This window comes from Salvia splendens, chromosome 20 (assembly GCF_004379255.2).
Source record: "Salvia splendens isolate huo1 chromosome 20, SspV2, whole genome shotgun sequence".
In the NCBI taxonomy this organism is placed as follows: Eukaryota; Viridiplantae; Streptophyta; class Magnoliopsida; order Lamiales; family Lamiaceae; genus Salvia; species Salvia splendens.
The window spans coordinates 5,843,857-5,860,899 of record NC_056051.1 but is presented as its reverse complement, the minus strand read 5'-3'; the positions used below and the strand labels follow the sequence as shown (position 1 = coordinate 5,860,899).

Here is a 17,043-nt window from a genome sequence, read left to right as displayed (position 1 = left end):
GTCCCGACGGCGACCCGTTCGATACTCCGTCACATCGCGCCGCTGCGAAAAACGGCCTCCTCCACCCCGATCACCGCGACCACCCCGAGACGGGTGTCCCCGACCTCGATCCTGGTGTCGGTATGAACGGTCAAGATCCTCACGTACTGGCCGCCCGTGCCCTCGATACTCCTCCCATTCGTGTTCGGCATCGTCCCAAACTTGGGTGTGATCAGCCGCTTGTGGATGCGGTCGGCGCTCCAAGGTTTCGACCCGACGGTCCATCTTATCAAAGCGTTCATTTAACTGCGCGAACCCTAGCGTGATCGGATCCGTTGATTGGGACCGACCCCCTGACTCGGCTACCTGGCGCTGTGGCGCCGGCCCTAGATGTAGTGCCGACGACGTCTCGGCTCTCGGGTAATCCGAAGCCATCTGATTTCGCCGTTGTTATAGATGTTGAGTTACGGGATGAAAGCACCAGTTGTTACAGACGTGCTCCGTAACAATTAGTTATCTTCCTTCTCGTGGGAACTAGCAATCAACCTGTCGACAATCTCGGAGGAAGATCACGGGTTTTGTTGAGTTGTGGACGTTCTCCACTCAGCAACAAAGTTACGATAATTCGGGTTTCTTGGAATGCAAGATAGGTTTAGGGAAAATATTTCATTCATAAAAATAATGTGTTGATGAAATACCCTATTTTATACTAGAAACCCTAGGGCGGTTCGACGTATCCTAATTCATCCGGGAAAGAACCGCAAAGAAAACCCGAACGGGGCTTATACATCAGGCCCGACTCAACAATAAGTAAATTAATGTTTCAAAAATACTAAAACATAAAAGGAAAGAAATAAAAAAGAAACAAAACGAATCGGCTAATTCTTGAACTTGTTCGGCGCCTTGAGCTTGTCTCTCGGCCTCAAGGATCTCTTCGACACAATCAATTCTTCACTTCGGTCATTCACGCACTGCGTCGTGCTGCTCGGCTGCGTCGTGCTGCTCGGCTCCGGAAGCGCTGCGTCGTGCTGCTCGGCTGTTGTCGCCTCCAGCTCGGCATGCCGCTCTGCTGCGCCGTGCTGCTCGGCTGTTGTCGCCTCCAGCTCGGCATGCCGCTCTGCTGGTGCGTCTGGTGGCGGGGGTCTCGTATCATAACCTCTGATGAAACTTGATCTTTTCATGTAGCAAGTGCCTGTTCCGTTTGCCAAGAAAGTCGAAGCTACACATGAAGAATCGTTTAGACAGTTCGACCTGCAGGCTGCAGCAGTTGCTATGGAGGAATCTTCATCAGTTTCTGGAGGATATGTCAAGAACAAGGTATTATCCATAGACAGCATTGTCGTTTGACACTTCTGAATATCCATTTTCCTCTCACAACCTGCATTCCTTCCCTCGTTCGACTTATTCAGAAAGAAATCCTGAGATGGGCATCCACAGAAGGGATTCCCACTGATCTCATCATATCTGCAAACACCAAAATCTCCACAATAACCGAAAACCTTGCACTGATCTGTGACAGCAGCCCATGTCACATTCTTACTTCCTCTTCCATTTATTGAAGAACTATACATCCTCAAATTCCCATCAAAATCCAACTTCAGGAATATCAGACTTTGATCACTCACTTCACCATAGTCACTACCTCATGCCATAATTACACGTGATGATGACTGATCGTTCAGCGAAAGAATCCCTTCTGAATCCAGCCTTAAACTCGGTGAAGTCATGTTTGAGTAGCTAACATTAGTAGTACTATAATACTCTACGGATCTGTTCCACCGGAGAGATATCTCTCCTGAGCTCGAAAGATGAAAAGAGTACAACTCACATTGCAAGAAATCATCAGCAGTGAAACGTTGCATAGGAACTATTGTATCAGTTGGATTTTCAAAGGTTGACCACTTAGAAACACTTCCATTTTTAAGCACAAAGTTACCTGAGTTTTCGAGTGAGGCAGAGGTGATGCCTTGGTCGTAAGTGTTGGACCGCCACACAACTGAATAGCCTTTATAGAGCAGGAGGTTTCCGTAGAAAGTAAACTCGAGCCAGGCAGAGGAGTCGACAGCGCCACCTGCTTTCCAGATGGGAACACCATTGCATGTGATGGCAGCAAAATATGTGTGTAGATTCTTGAATGAAGGAAAGCGAGAAGAGTTTGTTAGGCAATCTCCACGAATCACTTGTGTTCGAAACATTTAGTTTTGAACCTGGCAAAATATCCCGAGCTTTAACGAGAGCAGCTGAGATGAAGATGAAAAGGAGCCACACCATGTTCAGGAATGAAAACTTCATCCTCACCTCGATAAAAGGACGAGAGATCATATGTCTGCATCAGGAAAGGGAGCTTGTCCGAGATTGCTAAAAGTAAACTGTGAACCAAGTCTGCATTAGATGGAGAATAGTCTACTAAGACCAAGTGTGTTATGGCTTGATTTTAAGAATCTGTTAAACATAGCTTTCAAGTAATGATGGTTCAGTTCAGTGCTGTAAATTTAGTAATGCAATCAATTGTTAAAGAAAATTCATCTTGCATTGAATGGTTAGTAAATCAAACACTCCCTCTTTGTTTTTCAGCGGTTGACTCTTCAATAGACGCGTAAATGAAGTCTTTCTACATGGAATTTACAAGATATTTAGGCAAGGTGGGACATAAGTGATCCATACTTTTATAAGAAATATGTTGATCCATCATCATTCTATACTTAACGACGAAACTAGTGGCGTTTCTGCTACAGGGGTCTGTTGCTGATCGGCCTTCAACGATGGACGAAGGTGGAGGTGGTTTCTTCACATCAGCAATCCCTTCAAGCATCTGCACAACCTTCCCCCTCGTAGGCCTAAACGACGGGTGTTCTTGGTTGCAATAGAAACTCACCTACAGCAGCTAGCCTCATTGTTTGCTTAACATCAATGTCATTCTCCAATGGTCTTAAACTGTGATCAAGTCTACCTTTACTTGGTGTTAATTAATCCAGTCTATGTTTTAAGTACTTCATTTTCTTGGTTGATGAATATTCAATGTAGCAAAAATGAAGTAAGCAAATATTTATTTGACAGAACTAGACTTTAAACACATAATGGTTCATGTTCATGACATTACAGAACTAAGCAAGTACTAAAATGTGGTATAAAATTAAACCAAAAATGTGTAGATTTCCTTGATGACTTATAACAACTCTCAATTCTTGATCTTCTCGATCCTTATTTATTAATCGTGCTTCAACTACTTTCTATGTATCGAGATTCACAAATATATACGATTATTTATTTGTTATCATAATTAAATTGCATAATTTATTTAAAAAATTGGGCAAATAACAGAAATAGTTGAATAAATATTTTATTAAATAGTTCAATTAAATAATGTTCCATTTATTTCAATTATGTAACTTTTTATAGTAATATTTGTTTTGTTTCAATTATAGTGGAGTATAATTTTCTTTTTCAATGAAATTATACAATTTTAATTATAATTAATTTATTGCCATATAAGACGAGTTTGAAGTAGCCTTTTCGTAAAAAGGTTCAATTAAATCTACTTAATCTCGAATATCATAATTCTTTAGAGTAATTATGACTTGATCTGGATTCTGGGTAAGCTAAAATTAACAATATATACGAGCATTTGTCTATCATAATTAAATAACATAATTAATTATTCAATAAAATTGTTCAAATAAAAGAATAGTTTTTAAAAAATAAATTGATCTGGATTCTGGGTAAGCTAAAATTAACAATATATACGAGCATTTGTCTACCATAATTAAATAACATAATTAATTATTCAAAAAATTGTTCAAATAAAAGAATATTTTGTTCAAATAAAAGAAACATAATTAATTATTCAAAAAATTGTTCAAATAAAAGAATATTTTGTTCAAATAAAATAATAGTTTTAAAAAAATAAAACATCGCCCACCGTGGGGCTCGAACCCACGACCACAAGGTTAAGAGCCTTGCGCTCTACCAACTGAGCTAGACGGGCTTTGTTGTTTGATTAAAGGCTAATTATAAAGTTAATATTTATTTATTATATAAAATGTGTAGTCGAATCACAATTGGAGTAAGTGTATAGAATTCTTTCAAATCTTTGAGCACGATTGGATTAGTAATTGATGTACCTTTCATTATAGTAAGTGACTTAATCTATTTAATTAAAAATTATAAATTCGAAGGAACTAAAATTAAAAATAATAATAACTGCGGAATAGGAAAAGTGTGTGGTTAAATACTTAATTGCTTAATTTCATAGTGCTCAAAATTGTGTATAGTGCCCAGAAGAACATGAATAGTGTAATGCTCAAGGGTCGTGGATACTTGTTCGTCTCAAAAACTAACATTGAAGTAGCTTCTGATTAAGATGAGACGCCTCATACAAGACGATGAAGTGCGAGATTACATGCAAAATCAAATTTAAATGGTTAAATTTGAGAGAGCTCGTCGACATTGAAAGGGTAAACCTCATCTCCTATTAGAGAAGAGAAAGCCTTGGTTGCAATAACATCATTTACAGATTGTGTTGGATGCAAGCCATCAAAAAACACATATTCACTTCTGTTGCTGCAAATCGAGCCCCCTCGCTTGCACAAGATCCCCGTCCCTCCTTCGCTCACCTGCCTTACTTCGCAGCAAGAATTGCTTGCATCCCGGAAACCTCAATAAAAAAAAGATCCAAAATTAAGCCTTTTTTAGAGTATATAAAACCAAAGTTAGAAGATATTTAAGTAGATGCAAATTAAGCATTTTCTCTCAACATAGTATCATATACAGTGACGGAGCCAGAAAAATAATATCGGCCCAAATCAGCAAATGCCTTCTTATGCTCAAAAGTCCAAATAAAGTAGAAAATATATACCATAAGATCTAGGAGAACTGATTACATCACTCAAAATCTTGTAAGCATTGACGAAAACAAGATTCGAACCGGGCATTTGAGGCCGAATATCATCTACCAAGCTCTTCAAGTTGGAATTGAACATAGTTGATGCTCTGTTCAAATTCTCAACACACCCCTCTTGTGTCGGGACCCTGGCCAAGGCCATCGGGCTGCAGCCATTCGGATTGATCGCCATCAGCACAAACTTCCGCGCCCCAAGCTCGTGCAACCTCTGCATAACACAAAACACCGACCAACCAAGAGGGGATTTTAGCGATAGGTTCTGTAGGAATTGGACGATCCTATTAGGTAAGATACCTAGCGACAAACTCCTACGTTTCTTTCGTAACGTTATTTTTTAAAAAATTTATGGATAATTGATGATAGTGACGATATTGATTACCTAACAATATAGTACTCCTTAAACATGCATGAGATGAGATCGATCCATCAAAGCTAATTTAATAACTTAAACACCCAAATTAAATAAAATTGAACCACATTAAATAGTGCAATAAAGAAATGTAGATATATACCTTGAGTTGGGCAGAGAGAATGGCTGTGACAGAGTCAGTAAATGCTTCAAGACTGACATTAGAGTTGGCCAATCCAAGAAAGTAATGAAGTGAATAGTCATTTCCTCCACTTCCAACTACAAACAAGAAATCAGACAGAATTTCTTTGCTATTATTGTTCCCAAACTGCTGCTCCAATTCTGGTAGAGTCACCTTCTCAAAATTGCTGATTTGCCGATTCAAACTGGTTACATTTCCCTGAATTCATAAAATTGGATTTTTAAGAGGCTTTAAATTTTATGGGTTTGGCTAAAAATTCAATCTTTTTCTCTTCACAAGAAAATTCAACTTCTGGGTGAACATGATCACTTGTGTGGTTGTGCATTAAATCAATAAGACTTTATTACATCATGCACATTCTTCATTAAGTCTTCAACCAACATTCCTAACATATTTTGACACATTATGTTACCATGTGACTGAATCACATGAACTTCACCACCAAGTATCAATGCATAGAGGTGAACATTCGGATTTGGACCAAACCGGACCAAATTCGTATTTTTTCTTAAAAAATCCGAACCGGACCAAACCAAATTAACCGAAAAATCAGAAACCGAACCCAAATTCAAGATTCGAGATATTTTATGTGTTCAGCTAAAAATTCAATCTTTTCCTTTCACAAGAAAATTCAACTTCTGGTGTCACTTAGTCTAGTGTGGTTGTGTATTAAATCATTTACACTTTATTACATCACATTCTTGTTTAACTCTCAAAACTAGAGGCGAGCCACTTTCGGTTCGGGTTTTTGCTATAACCAAACCGGGCTGAATTTGTAATATTTTTTTGAAAAGAACCAGTACCGAAACAAAATTGTTCAAAAAAATCCAATATTTTAGAATAAAAAAACAAGCCCGAACCCGAACCAAATTCAAGATTCCAGATATTTTGCTCACCCCTAAAACGAACAGTCTAGCAAGTACCAACTAGGTATTTACAAATTACTCCCTCCGTCCCCCAAATTTTGTCACAGTTTAACTAGACACGGGTTTTAAGAAATGTAATGGAAAGTAGATTGAAAAAGTTGGTGTGATGGGGTCCTACTTTTAAAGCATTAGTTTTATAATAAAATGTGAGCGAAATAAGTTAGTGGAATGTGGGGTTCAATACAAAATGATAAAAAGTGAAATGTGATAAATTCGGTGTGGGACATGCGGAAATAGAAAAATATGGCAAAATTTCAGGTAAGGAGGGAGTACAGCCTAGTCCCAACAAAATCAAGAAAACCATGACATAAATATAACATAACATGACATATCCAAAGCATCAAGAGGGAGAGAAAGACTAACAGCAAGAGCACCAGTATCATCAAGAATCCCAGAACCACCAGAAGCAAAGTTCACACCATTAACTATCTTGCCACCCCATGTTGAGGGATCAGTGAAAGATGGGATGTAGTCTGAGAGTTGCAGCTTCTTCCCCAAAATGTCAATCACATTTTCTCCATTGGTGAACCTTCCAGAAGGGCCAAGGGGGAAGTCCACTCCATAGGGGGAGAAGTCTGCCTTGGCTAAGGAGTTTGTGAGGAAATTGTTGTTGCCATTGTCAACTAATGAACTCCCAAATACAAACATGCCTTTGGTTTTGCAATCATGGTTTGCTGTGTTTTGACAAGTTGATGGAGTGGTGAAGCTAAAAATGAGAAAGACACAAAGGAGGGAGAGATTTTGAGACATTGTCATGATTTGCAGTGTGGTGGCCTTTCTTAGTATGGACATGGGATATAGTATAACTTTTAATGTGTATTTATAGAGGATGATAGGAAAGGGACCTCAATTGATTAGTCATAGAAAACTAATTTTTGTAAATTTATTTCCTTAGAGTGGTACTCTTGCGCGCGGGTCAAACCCGACTCTGGTTCAACCTGATTTTTTAAAATAGTAACTTTCCGAGGACCCAACGATGACATTATTTTCGCCGTGGAGTAAAATGAGAAAGAAAAAGTTAAAATTGGCATAGATTAACAAATTTTAGCATACCTATGGTGATATTCTTTCAAGTTTTAGCCGTTTAGCTAAGGGATCTAAGGTACATATTCAAATTTCTAGGGATCCAATTTGATTATCATTCTTAGTAAAATAGTACTCCTCTTAATCCTAACAGTTAATTACTTTTAACACTCGAAGAACAATAATTCTTTCATGAGTTTCATGGTGAGAAAGACCTCTCAACAGATAAATATAGATTTCTTATGTTTTTTGACAGTCTAGAATTAGAATTTTTTCACAGGAATTGATACATTTCTTGCCACTTGAGGAGGGTAGGGTGCAAATGCTCCCCCTCAAAATATTTTTTTTTTACTATTTTCTTCTTCATTTTTTGCAAAATCTTTAATTTTCTTCGTAAATGCCCTCCCTCAAACTCTAAAAAAATCTTTGTATATATATTTTTGCCCCTTCTGAATTGAATTCTTGGCTCCACCTTTGCTGGTGATGTGGGTGGATCGTAATCCATTCTTTCACGTTATTAATATATTTCGGCAAAAATAACACTTGGTAGTTATTCGTAACTTGGACTAATTCTTTAAAATAAATTTTTTATAATTTTTAAAACTCTAGGCTATTTCGTGCTATAAAAAATGAATTTGTGCTCAGTAGAGGACCAAAGGTAGATGAAGATAAATACTAGATACTTATATCATATGTATATTATTTACTATGATCGTTAATTCGTATCTACTAAATTAATTTTAAGTCAGATGCAATGCATCTAATAACAAGTAATCACCTAGAACTATTTATATTTGCAAGTCCATTTCCATTTTTCACTATAATTACTCGAGAAATAAAATTTGCAACAGAAAAAAAGGAACGCATAATATTTTTGTTAAAAGAATAATTGCAGAAGAATTAATGGGCCTTCAAAATTAGCTGAAAATGAATCCTCATTATTCTAATGTGATTTTTATAAATAAAAAAATTATTATATAATATAAACCGGTCGCCAAATTTTTCAATGAAAAAACCAAAAATCTTTATGACAATCATATTGGTCAACCATACCAATATTGTACTCCAATTTATGTATTCACGAATCACGACACTCTTGTGAAATCCTAATACAAGTCAACTTTTACATTTATTGTTTGATTTTGGCTACAAGTCTAGTTGATACTAGAGGTGTCCACAGTTCCGTAACCGGCGGTTACGGTTCGGAACCGCCGGTTCCGATTTTGGAAATTGTCGAACCGGAATCGAACCGCGAGGGTGTTTCGCGGTTACAGTTCCGGTTCCAAAACCGTCAGTTTCAGTTTCGGTTTCGGTTCCGAACCGGCGTTTTCCGGTGGTTATTTACGGTTTTTTGCGGTTCCGGCTTGGTTTCACGGTTTTCAGGTGGTTTTTCGCGGTTCCGGTTCGAAATTTTTTGAACCTGAACCGAACCATGGTTCAAAAATCGATGGTTTCGGTTCGGATAAATTCTCACGGTTTCGGTTCGGGTAAATTCTCACGGTTTCGGTTCGGAACCGTAACCGGCGGTTACAGTTTCGGTTCGGAACCGTCGGTTCGATAAACCTTTGGCAGGTCTAGTTGATACAATACTAGACCTAAACAATTTAACAAGCTAGAACTTTGATTTTCCTACTCTCATGTTACTACGTTATTATATTTAGTAGTATTACAATTATTGTAATAGATTTCCTAGTAAGCAGTAAGTAGTCACCACTTCCTTTATTAGGAAGCATTTAATTATAGTGTAGCCCTTCAAGTATAAACGATACTGATTATATAGTTATTCTTAGCCAATAGGTGTGATTAAATTTCTTTATTATTATTTTGGCCTAAAACCAGGTAAGTTAGAGTTGGGGCAAAAATAATTTCGCCCGAAATTTTTAAAAAAAAATACTAGATATTATGACTGCACTAGCGTCTAACATCACTTCGAGCTAATTTTAATTGTAAATTTGATTAGAATAAATAAGTAGTGATCATATATTTTTGAGATTTTTGTAATGGATTGTTTGAGCTATTACTAATTGATTACCTAAATTTTAATTTAAAAAAAAGTAGATATGTTTTGGTACCTAAATTTATTTCAATGCAGAATGCAATAAATTGAGTCACAAGTCAATTCAAACATTCTGACACTTCAGAAAAATGGTAAATTGGAATGATGAAACTCTATGCTTCCTTATGCCTCTTGGAATACTAGCTAACTATAGAGACATTAATTCCTTAACAATTTTTTTTTGTATTTTTAGTGTTTTTAATTCAGCAAACATGGCATGAATTTTGTTGGCCTTCATGCTTCACTATCATCTTCTTGTACTTTAATGTCACAATCCTGTTGTGTTTTAAAACTTATGTTGTTTTCATAGTTACTCAATTTAATGTTATATTCTGAGCTTAGACATTATTATATGTCTGATTAGTTTATCTTAGTGCAAAATTAACGTTGTAGAGAGTTAATTCTATTGGGCTAATTCTATCCCTACCAACAAAAGGCCCAAATTTCCTTAAAAAACAGGAGGCCCAAATATTTGTCCCTGTCTATTTTAGAATAGTACGAAATTATGACCTAACTACAAAATTTATAAATTTTGTTTCATACTCCAATTCCCATCCTATTGGTTAACGCGAAGATGACCTTCCGGCTCAATATACTTGATAAGTTATCGATCTTCAACTTTGCTGTGAACTGTCTGTTCCTTTTGGTGTTGGTATTTTGGTTTGAGAGTGTTCCTCTTGGACTTAATTTTCTAGATATGATCGCTATATTGTGCTTAATGTATTAGTTTTTTTTGGGTGTTTCTTTGATTTTTGGAAGTTTTTAAATTGTTTTAGCTTTTGTACTCCTTTACGCACCATTTTTGAAATGGTTCGAGTCCTTTCTATAAAAAAAATCTAATTAGCTTATCTTATCTTAGTACAAAATTAACTTGTAGAGAGTTCAAAACTCTATTAGGTCAATTCTATCAATGCCAACAAAGGCCCAAAATTTCCTCAAAAAAGAAAAACAAAAGGCCCAAATATCTATCCCTATCTGTGTTAGAACACGAAATTATGACATAACTACAAAATTTAGAAATTTTGTTTCATTATACCATTTGATTACTTTAATTTGAATCTAACTTTAATGGCGGCGCATAGACCATTACATTGTTATCAATGCAACTTTAGAAGTCCCGAAATTATTAATATTTTATTAATAAAAGTTTATTATACAATCATTTTGCTTTCTTTTTAAACGTACGATTTTATAGTTCGTCACTTCTGATTGCAAGTATGCCTCCCTCTCCCAAAATTACGTTATAGATTCATCACTATAGTTGGATGATACATAATTTTAATTTTAACCTAAACTAAGTACATGAATTCTAACTAGAGAAACGCTCAATTAAGGCAATGAATTTATGTCAACCATCACAAAACTCCATCATTAACTGTGCAAACTATACATATTAGTAATATCATACTTAATTAATAACTAGATGAACTTTACTTTCAAAAGTGTAATTCATAATTGGATGAACTTTTGCTTGCCTAGTCTCTTAGATCTCAACTAGATTTCCCAATATTTAGTAGTAATTAAATGAACTTTCCCTTCAAAATAATAATGAGATAAACTTTTGTTTGCCAACACTCTTAGATCTCAATTTGATTTTCCAATATTGACTAGCCACACAAAATCGCGTGAATCATCGTGTTATTGTGCCAGCAGGATAACGACACAAACTAACAAGCTTAAACTTAAACATAATTTATTCAAAAAAAACTTTTGACAGTTTATTCAACACAAACAAGATCCGCACAATACGGACACATTAATGATATAATAAGGACACGATAACAAACCGTTAAGATAATACACAACACAACACGATATGAAGTCTAGAATCTCTAAATTTGACATAACTCATTGAATTTACTTATATATTGAGTTTATTGATTAAAGTAACTTTATTATCAATAATGATTAGGTAAATATAGCTCCGTTATTATGCAACTTTTATTATACATCACCACAACATTTCATGATGATTCCTGCAATAATCACTTTTTCAAGAATTACACAAATACAGGTAAAAAGAAAAGGTAAGCCATCAATTAAACAAGAAGAAACAAACAAGGTACAATCACCCCAACTGTAAAAACAATTATGTAGAAACAGACGATATATAAACGCACTGAGTTGAACATCACTTGCTTCATTTCAAGATTCAACGCACCCACAAAAATCTTCAACCCTAAGTCTAAAGCTGAATTGATTGAAGAATTAGCTACTGTTTTCACTATTCCTCAGGTTTGCCCCTCAGATCTCTTCTGATTTTGCTATCTTCACCGTTTTTAATTAGTTTTGTGGATTTTTAAAAACAAAATTGGCATCGCATTGATTCAGTTATTCATTAGGATTCGGTTTGAATTTCCATTAGGGTTTATTTGCTGATTTGGGGTTTTTTGCTTTATGTAATTTATTGATTGTTATTTTGAGATTTTGTGCTCAATTGAAAATAGAAACGGCAGATTTGATTTTGGGAGTGTTACTTTTTGTGTGAATTGATTCAAGATTATTTCTTTCTTGTTTTGTTATGCTGTTTTGGTTTGGATTTGTTGAGCTAGCAAGATTCATTTATTTTAATGTTGGGTGGATTATCATCCATTGATTGTTAATCAGTTGTTGCATTGTGTTATTGGAGTTGTTGGTGAATGAGCTATAAGTAGAAATTTAGAATGCTTGCTAAATGTGTTTACTGCTGCTTTTGTGGTATGGTTTGGTTAATTTGCAATGTATTGAAGATTAAATTCAAGAATCATTTGGATAATAAAATTTCCTGCTTCTTATGATAATTTGGTACACGGATGCTGATTTTCCGTTGCTTTTTGCCGTTTTTGATTTGGAAAGACGATATTTTTGTATCAAATGGATCCGATTTTACGTTAAATAAATCAGTTGAAAAATCTCGTTGAAACTCGAAGTCTAAAGATGCAATCTTTCTTGTAATAAGTGGCAGAAGAGTGATCTTTAAGTCATGTCTAGGCCTTTAGTTTCTAAAACTTGTTTCTTGATTACCTATGGTGGGATAGGGAACTTATGGCAATCCGCTTAAGTGGGACGAAGGTGAATTTATGCTTTGATTGCTCTTTCAACCTGTATGTATGTTTTGCCTCTTTAAGACATTTAGCGGGTTTTGCTTATCGTGAAGTAGAAGTTCAGAGAATTCGGTGTTTTGTCTACACATGTATATATTTGTGTATTTTTCCCTTATCTTTAGTCTTGTCTTGAGAATCCTTTAGTGAGATCGGCCTCTATTTCTCGTTTCTTGCCTGTCGATGAAATGGATAGGAAATTGTAATTGGGAAAAATGACGGGGTCTGTTTCTGTTACATATTCGCCCCTTTTCGTGCCAAGATTGGGCGAACAGTGACTACATGATATCAATGTCTTTTTAGCATAAAAAATGATTCATCCATCGAGTTTTCCGTTTCAATTTCCATGCGCAGCCCTGCAAAGGGAAGACCGCGTCTGATCTGACTGACATCTCTCGCTGACAGTATGAGTCTGGCATGTCTCGTATGCCATGGCGTAGAGAGTCCATCACATTCCTTCCGAAGCTATTCCGTGTCAAGCTCTGACAACGAAGGGAGATGCTCGGCTATCGCAAGCTGCTTGGCCAGAAAAACCGCACTCCCACATTCAAGAGCCAATCACGGGTTCGCATCTTCTAAGGTGATGCCCCAGCCCATTCCAAGCACCGGCGTTGCCGGCCCTCCAAGGCTGGTCCGGAGCCATGCTGTGAGGAGGGACATCGTGAGGGACTGGAACTTTGACGAGGAGCGTTAGGCCAAAGCTCAAGAACGCGGAACTGCTCAGGAATCGGAGGTCGGCCTCCCGCCTCCTTCATTCTCTCTATGTTGTTTCCTAGTTGATGATATATATTCACATGTAGTGAGTATCTAAGCATTTGTAACCATACCTTCGAAGATTCTGTTTATAGCTCTTCTTTTACATCTTTGGTTTTGATACAGCGGATTCTCTTGTTCTATTGAAAAAAGTAGTTTTTTTCAAAATTGTCATTTCTTTTGTGGGGTCCATTGAATATTGAAAGTTTGTGTAGAGAATTTTAGAAATGAAGATAAGTGTTGGTGTTGTATTTATAGAAAAAAATTGAATCAAAACTAACCATCCATTGGCACAACTGCCTCACATTGCTGGGGACCACACTACGAGCCAGGCTTCGCATCACCTGAAACACGGTGCGTACCTTAGGCGTCACCGCCCCCTCCGGTCTTGTAATGCAGCAACTTTATTTTCAGAGATCGTGTGCATGCAACCTCAGTAAAAACCATTAGAAATTTCGCGGTTTATTTTCCCTCAGTGTCGTTTGCAGCCAACCCCGTCTCTCACTCTCTCTCACACACGCGGAAAAATTTCTTCTTTCGGTTTATTATGGAAATAAGCTTCCCAAATTAGAAAAAGCTTTTTTTCTATATTCTGCAAAAGTGAGAGACGTTTCATTAATTGGAGACGCATAATTGGAGACACATGAAAGTTAATGTGTCACCTATAAGAGGAAGACTACACCTACAAATCATCCTCGAAGGAAATTGTTGCAAATCCTACGAGACGTCTGATTCGCATCAGGATTATGCGTTTTAGTAATTGGAGATGCACAAATTCAGTAAATAAAAAGCTTTCGAATTTGGGAACCTAATTTTTATATGTAGCCCAAAGAAGAATTTCACACACACACACACACACACACACTTTTTATGCCAACTTAAATCAAAGTTAGCATTCCATATCACATGTCTGTCTTCTTACTCCCATTTTTTTAATGTTGTTTTTCATCAATATGAGTTTACACCCTGTTTAAATGATCTATACATCTCACAAATACAATCAAGAAAATTGCTTCTTCATTACGGAAAAAGACATTACTTGTTTGTGTGTGATTATTTGATCATCATTTTCTGTTGTGGAAATTATCAATCTGCAGCAGGAAAGGATACCCAATGCCTCTCCTCTTCGAAGGAAACAACACAAAGAGAAGACTAATCACAAAACCAACCACAAGTGGAAAAGTATTAGTGAATTTCCTTGCCAAAACCAGATCATAGCAGCTCAGCACATCACTATGCAGCAAAGCAAAGGTAAGGAACGCAACCAACGAGAGCAACGCATGGTACGCGTCGCTCCACCGCAGCCTATACTCCCCGGGGAGGCGTGGCCGAGCCCGCCCTCCCCCAAAGTTCCTTATCCCGCGGAGCGTGGCCACCCCATAATACAGCCGGCCGCTGCTCGTCCTGAAACTGTCCGTTAACGAGAAGAACACGCACGAGCTGGCCGACACGGCCAGGAAGCAGCCCATCAGCCACCGGTTCAACGTGGTGCATTTGCCGTCGTTGGTCAGCAGCGGGGCGAAGATGGAGAAGGCGAGGATGGTGGCCGTGGGAAGCAGGACGTTGAGACGGGCAGTGCCGCTCAGGATTGTGTTGACGACGTATATGTAGTTGGAGTTGTCGACGTCGTCTTCTTGATCAGAGGCTTCGTTGTCGAAGGAGTTTTCGAGGTCGTCCGCACTGTGGTAGTCGCCCTCGGGGTGCGTGGCTCCCCTGAGGTGTTCAGTGATGTTACTTGACATGGTTGATTGTAATGATGTGATGTTTTGGTGGTGATATAGGTGAGTTTTGTGGAAAGGAGATTCCTTGATGAGATGAAGGGAGAGAAGGAATTCCTTGCTTTTTGTCATGGCTTTCTTTCTTTGATCTTCTGCAGGGAAAGGTATCCTTTTGATTGCAGTTTTACACTTGATTTCTCCAATATAGATGTCAATAAAAAGAGATACGTATGTCAGCTACATAACATACAAATGTCTCCATATTGATAATGTAATAAAAAGAGATACGTATGTCAGCTACATAACATACAAATGTCTCCATATTGATAATGTAAATTGCTGTATAGTTGTCAATTATCAATTTAAGATAGATATCAACTGATTATAGTAATATGATAGATATCAACTGATTATAGATATCAATTGATTATAGTCATAAGATAGATATCAACCGATTATAGTGATATTTTTAACATACAAAATTGATATTTAATTATTAGTTATTACTTTAAAAATTTAGTATTTGATCACACACATATGAGATGATATTATATATAGAGAACATCTTTTTAGGTCCACGAACTTTGCCGAAGTATCATTTTAAGTCCGTGAACATTGAAAATATCATTTTAGGAACTATTTTCAGACGAAAATGCCCTTAAGGCCTTCAAAGGGCAATTTGAACAATTCTTTCGCCACTCATCTTGCGTCAAACACCTAGAGTCCAACAATTTTATTACTACTGTTTAATTCAATTACCATCCAAATTGAATTTAAATATAATTAAAATTTACCGTAAACTTTTTCAATTATTAGATGACCAATTATATAGGGATAGTGAATTGGGATTTAGATACTTTATTTATTTTTTTTTTAATATAAACTGCATTCTAAGAACTTACTATAGGTGATTTGTGAATTATATTTAGTTTATTTGTTTTGAAATTGGATAGCTATTAATTTAGATTGTCATTCGGAGTATTATTTATATGAATGTCAGAATGAGATCAATTATCATCCAAATTAAATTTAAATATAAAAATTGTTGGACTCTAGGTGTTTGACGCAAGATGAGTGGCGAAAGAATTGTTCAATTGCCCTTTGAAGGCCTTAAGGGCATTTTCGTCCGAAAAAAGTTCAAAATACCTCAATTGATATTAACTTATAGTTGACGTACCTAAAATGATATTTTCAAAATTCACGGACCTAAAATGATACTTCGACAAAGTTCATGGACCTAAAAAGATGTTCCCTCTTATATAGTATATAGTTTTCATTTCAGATGTGAGGGGGATGGGAATATTGTACACCCTCCGTGCATGTTGTCAACATCTATCATTTCAATCCGTCTATAAATATTGTTCACTTTGTTTTTTCCCATTTTCGATAAGCAGATCTCTCTTTTCTTCACATTTCTTAAAAACCGCACTGAGTAAAATGTGGACAACATTTGGTGGATAGAGGAGTATTCAACAGTATTGCCAAGATTTTCCATAAAAATGGCCTTCTGCGAAGGTGTTTCTTTTATTTTGATTGTATTTTCACAACTTAGTAAAATATTTTCTCTAATTAAACAAAAAACCATTATGATTTCTCTATTTAAAAAAAGTTGCAAACGTCTCAAAAAGGGCATAACACAGGAAAGATAACAGCCTTAAAAGCAAAAACAGGAAACTCGTGACAACAAGAAGATTCAAACATAAGATCACATGACCAAGATTTTCAGATCTCATTATATCTTCAACCTAATGACAAAATTATTTCATCACAAATTCCATCTCTACAGAGACAGACAGGCAGGCAAGGCTTTCTAGAAGATGTTTCAAGGGCAAAGGCCATAATAAGAAACAGGTATGTAACCAAACACTAACTCTTCGACAACGGGGAAACGAAAAATCTTAGCTACCTCATGTCGTAGATCTCTAAACCGCTGATATTCCGAGACGAGTCGTGTATCATAACATGTGAAAATACACGACATGTACTCGAAAAATCAATGGAGTTAGAGTTTATCCTATTAGTAGCATAGAATTTCCACCTTCTTCGCCACCTAGTTG

General features: G+C 36.6%; 3 protein-coding genes and 1 non-coding gene across 5 annotated transcripts; all 4 read right to left on the bottom strand.

The window, feature by feature from the left end:
- Window positions 1-744: 744 nt before the first annotated feature.
- On the bottom strand, window positions 745-2,362 carry LOC121781111 (G-type lectin S-receptor-like serine/threonine-protein kinase At1g34300). 2 transcript variants are annotated; one of them, XM_042178810.1, is made up of 3 exons: window positions 2,278-2,362; window positions 1,916-2,186; window positions 745-1,675 (listed from the first exon to the last, which is right to left on the bottom strand). In XM_042178810.1, the coding sequence occupies exon 3, from the start codon at window positions 1,548-1,550 to the stop codon at window positions 858-860; it is 693 nt and encodes a 230-aa protein (XP_042034744.1). In that variant the 5' UTR covers window positions 1,551-1,675; window positions 1,916-2,186; window positions 2,278-2,362; the 3' UTR covers window positions 745-857. The 2 variants fall into 2 exon arrangements, with proteins under 2 accessions (XP_042034744.1, XP_042034743.1); XM_042178809.1 differs by having other exon boundaries at window positions 745-2,186.
- A 1,529-nt stretch (window positions 2,363-3,891) lies between these two features.
- Window positions 3,892-3,964, bottom strand: TRNAK-CUU. The gene has a single exon. It is a non-coding gene; the product is annotated as a tRNA-Lys (tRNA).
- A 339-nt stretch (window positions 3,965-4,303) lies between these two features.
- Window positions 4,304-7,130, bottom strand: LOC121781298 (GDSL esterase/lipase At1g29670-like). The gene is made up of 4 exons (XM_042179040.1): window positions 6,720-7,130; window positions 5,392-5,628; window positions 4,835-5,087; window positions 4,304-4,633 (listed from the first exon to the last, which is right to left on the bottom strand). Exons 1-4 carry the CDS (start codon window positions 7,110-7,112, stop codon window positions 4,401-4,403), a joined length of 1,116 nt encoding a protein of 371 aa, XP_042034974.1. The 5' UTR covers window positions 7,113-7,130; the 3' UTR covers window positions 4,304-4,400.
- A 6,555-nt stretch (window positions 7,131-13,685) lies between these two features.
- On the bottom strand, window positions 13,686-15,126 carry LOC121781824 (protein DMP2-like). Its single transcript, XM_042179525.1, has 2 exons — window positions 14,308-15,126; window positions 13,686-13,860 (listed from the first exon to the last, which is right to left on the bottom strand). Exon 1 carries the CDS (start codon window positions 15,116-15,118, stop codon window positions 14,333-14,335), a length of 786 nt encoding a protein of 261 aa, XP_042035459.1. The 5' UTR covers window positions 15,119-15,126; the 3' UTR covers window positions 13,686-13,860; window positions 14,308-14,332.
- Between the last annotated feature and the right edge of the window lie 1,917 nt (window positions 15,127-17,043).